Here is a 4,232-nt window from a genome sequence, read left to right on the forward strand (position 1 = left end):
TTCAAGCTCACACAATGCTTGGCAAGTCGTTCTAACACGCGTTTCACATTGTCGAAACATTCATCATGGTTCCTGCCTCCAATCAACAGATCGTCAATGTAACATGCAACCTTCGGCAACCCAAGCAAAATCTTATCCATGGTAGCCTGAAAAATAGCTGGAGCGCTCGACACGCCGTACGGCAATCGCGAAAACTCGAAAAGACCGAGGTGAGTGTTTACTGTCAGCGCTTTCCTTGCATTGCTATCAAGTTTCAGTTTCAAATACGCAGCACGCAGGTCAAGAACCGTGAACACGCGGCACTCCGTGAACGTTGCGAACAACTCGTCCACCATCGGCAAGGGGTAGTGTTCCGTACGCAAGTTCGGATTTACTGAGACACTGTAATCGCCACAGATAGAATCTTTCCTCCGGGCTTCGGAACAATGACTAGCGGAGTTGCCCAGTCACTCGTCTTCACAGGAGACAAGATACCATCGTCAATCATTCGCCTCAACTCGCAATCAACAGCGTCCCTAAACGCAAAGGGGACGGTACGATGCTTGCAGAACACTGGCTGAGCATTATCCTTGAAAACAAGGCTTGCCGTGAATCCTGTTATTGCTCCGGATTCTTTCTTAAACACCGACGGAAACAACACTTTCAATGTTTCAAAAGATTTCTCTTCTGCTGTAACTGCGAAAACTGACCTCCAGTCCAGCTTTACTTGCTGCAGCCAGTTTCTACCAAGCAGCGTTGGTAGCCGCACATTGCCGTTTCTTACCACCACTAAAGGCAGCACATGTTTCCCATGACCGCTAGCTACCTCGACGTCGGATACACCGACACCGTTAACTTTTTCCCCGGTGTACGTACGCAAGCTGAGCTCACACCGTTTTAGCACTCCTCGAGGTAGAATCTTTCGATACGCCTCTTCTGGCATAAGGGTAACTGCAGAGCCCGTATCAACCTCCAACTCTACCTCGTGACCTGCTATTTCCAACGTAGTCGTAACCGGTGTCACCCCCTCGACTACGTTACAACGTACAACGCACACGTCTCCGGGACCCACATTAGACCAGCTCTTTGGCTTACCCCTGGTCTGTTCTCCTGTGCACATTCTTTTGATGTGTCCTTCTTTTCCTCACTTGAAGCACTTCGCTTTAAGGAATGGACACTTACAAGGTTCATGCGCAGAAGAACCACATCGAGAGCAGACAGTTCCTGGCTGTCGCTGCTGTTTCTGGTCTTGTCTGTCCCACAACCGATGCACGTCGGCGGTATCCGGACCGCTCTGTCTCTGCAGCTCTTTACTCTGCTCTGTAGCCAGTTCCCTTGCCAGTGCCACCTTGTAGACGTCCCCGAATTTGGAACTGTTATCCATCTCGAGAAGCGGTCGCTGAATCTCGGCATCGAGGCAACCAGCAACGAACTGGTCTCGAAGAGCAGGGTCGAGGAATTCACCAAAGTCACAAGTCATGGCCAGCTTCTTGAGGGCAATCACAAAGTCTGCCAGGCTTTCGCCGTCCTTCTGGTACCTCCGGTGGAATTTCGTCCGCTCCGCTATGGTAGACTTGGCCGGCGAGAAGTGGTTCTTGAGTACACATGTCAATTCTGACAAGCTCTTGGAAATCGGAAGCGAGGGCACCAGCAATTCTTTAAGAGTGCGATATGCATTTGTCCCGAGGAAGTTCAAAAACGTTTCCGCCGCATCCTCTGGTTTCACACTATTCACTTGCACAAAAATCTGGAAGCGTTCCAGGTAGTCGTCGAACGTTTCCTCGTCCGGGCGGAACTCGTGGAACTTCGGCATGCTGTCTTTTCATCGCATCGTCGTCGCCAGTTGTTATAACTTCGCCTCGGTGGTCGTCGACCGAGATCCAGACAACAGACACCCGGCTTCGATCGCACCCGCGTTCCAACTGGCACGGGGCTTTTATTTGTGAGACAAAGAAGAAGAAGACCAAAACACGCGACGCCCTCCTAGCGGAGGTAAATCTTTCAGTTACTACAGCTCTGAAACCAGCTTCCTCAGTGGGTACAGCTCTTTTAAAATCCCTGTTTCCGATCTTAGGACAGATAAAGACGTTTTGGAAGATTACAAAAGTTAGGAATGTCGGATGTGCAACGTCGAGGGCATGATAGAACTTCTGTGTTCAGTTTTATGCAGATACACGAAAATCGTCAAATAACCCGAACTAAACAGCAATATTAATTTGTCTTGGCACAAACTACTTGTGAGCCGGAAACAGAATTATTAGAATAATAACAATAATAATAATAATACTTTCTTTGCACGTACTGTAAGGGGCCCCTGTGGTGGTGTGCGGGGCTAGGCAGATAGTTGAAAACCCTTACGCAGAGCGCCTGCCATCCCGCCACCACATGCGAAAAAACAAAACAGACATATTTATGTACAGAATATCCACACTATAGAAAGTACATAAAAAGAGAAGAAAAGGAGAGGGAAAGCCAGTATCACATTATCACGAAAATGCCAGCTGCATCCCATACATCCTGGCCAGCTCTTGTGACTCTGCCCGTTTGACAGCAGTGGGCTGCGCACACTGAGCGTAATTGTCCGTTGTCAGTCGATGTTTAAACTACCTCGAAGCATCAATGATAAGGTCAAATTAAATCACGTTATCCAGAATGTATCGCACCATTTCTCACTTGCGCAGTAGACTGCGTAAATTACTGGTCGATCTTCTGTTCTTGAGGAAGAGAATATTGAAGAGAATAACACTGGCAAAGGCTCACAAACGCACAGAAACTGTGTTGCCTACTCGCCACCGCGTCGTAACCGCTTGTTGTACACTGTACGATGGTAAGAGCACGACTACTCGGCGTTCATTTGAAATCCATGGCCTTGTTGCGTTCGCGCGCGTGCGCAGACGTTCACCGAGTTTTTGCTGAATCTTTGCCAAATTAACTTTCCTTCAAAATTTCGGCATGTGCCGAACTTTGCTGAATCAGCTTCGGAAGGTTCGGTCCATCACTAATTTTTGTGGCGCAGACAAGTGACCCCCTATACTCGCGGTCAGCTTTCTGTGGCAATGTAGTGAATGCTAGGGAAGAGGGTGCACCAACCGCTGTACACACGCTTTCCTCCTCTCTTCGGATTGCCACAGAAAGCTGACCACGAATATAGAAACGACGCTCATGCCGGATTGGCTTCTCGGCAACTCGCGAGAACTTAAATTTCAGATTCGGACGGCGCGTGTACACTCAAAGCGCGTTAATCCACCTGCGTTCACCTGCGTTAACGCCGCGTCTCGGCGGCATATGCGGCTACTAATTACAAGACTATTAACCCACTTAGCGCAAACTCCCCCCCCCCCCCCCCCCTACACGCCGCGCGTCCAGCCGGCAACCCAAGCCTGGCTGTCCCCCATGAACCTCCGTAAATAGAGTCCCATACCATTTAGTTCAGCGAAGTTTCGTAGAAAACATTCGTTTTTGTTTCAGTGCTAATTGCAAAAAAGAAATGTCGTAAATATCGCCAAATGCCTCGACAAAACAAACTGTTAAAGATAAAAAAAAAAAAAGTAAACCCACACCGTGAATCGAACTCAGGTCCGCTATGTGTGAGGCAGACATCTTACCACAACGCGCATTGCAACCGCTGCCTATTCGCGTCTCCAGCTCGACGTTCGCCCTCCCGCGGCGGAAACGGGAAGCGGTCTAGTGAGGGTCTCAGTGATTCTCCTGCTCAGCGGGCACGGCGGAACTGCTCGCGATCATGGCTCGCGAAATGTCATTTCCGAATGCAAACAACACTCGTTACTCTGCCAACATAGTGCTGGAGCTGGTATGGGATTGTACCTTATGGAGAGTTTTCGTGTTGCGCACAGAATGCGCATAGAAGCAAACGCAAGCGGTGTGTTTTTGCGTTAGAGTTGCGTGCACCACATTGTGCGTGTGCCTCATCGCCATGCGCCATCCAAGACCGCAATTTTGGGGTCCGCGGACGCGCAGTGTGGAACCCGCAGAGCTAACGTAAACACACAGCGCTTGCGTTCGTTCGTATACGCAGTACTAAAACTCACTTCTGTTTCACCGGTTTCCAACGCCAACGAAACCTGCTGCAGTGAGCAGACTTGCAAGCAGGTAGGCTTTCCTTCGAACTGGAAGGCTGAGATTGGAAAAACAACGGATCGTAAAAATGAAAGTAGCTAAATGTTATGAGGAAATTGGCAATTTAAAAAAAAAAATCAATTTTTTTCTTTTACTTTTTATTTTTTTACTTTTGG

The 4,232-nt window shown here is 48.8% G+C and overlaps 1 protein-coding gene across 1 annotated transcript; it reads right to left on the reverse strand.

Moving 5' to 3' along the window:
• Positions 1-1,123: 1,123 nt before the first annotated feature.
• LOC120842133 lies at positions 1,124-1,792 on the reverse strand. The gene has a single exon (XM_040213161.1). The coding sequence runs from the start codon at positions 1,790-1,792 to the stop codon at positions 1,124-1,126; it is 669 nt and encodes a 222-aa protein (XP_040069095.1).
• Positions 1,793-4,232: the final 2,440 nt, after the last annotated feature.

This window comes from Ixodes scapularis, unplaced genomic scaffold (genome assembly GCF_016920785.2).
Source record: "Ixodes scapularis isolate PalLabHiFi unplaced genomic scaffold, ASM1692078v2 ptg000060l_1___fragment_2___debris__unscaffolded, whole genome shotgun sequence".
Classification (NCBI taxonomy): Eukaryota; Metazoa; Arthropoda; class Arachnida; order Ixodida; family Ixodidae; genus Ixodes; species Ixodes scapularis.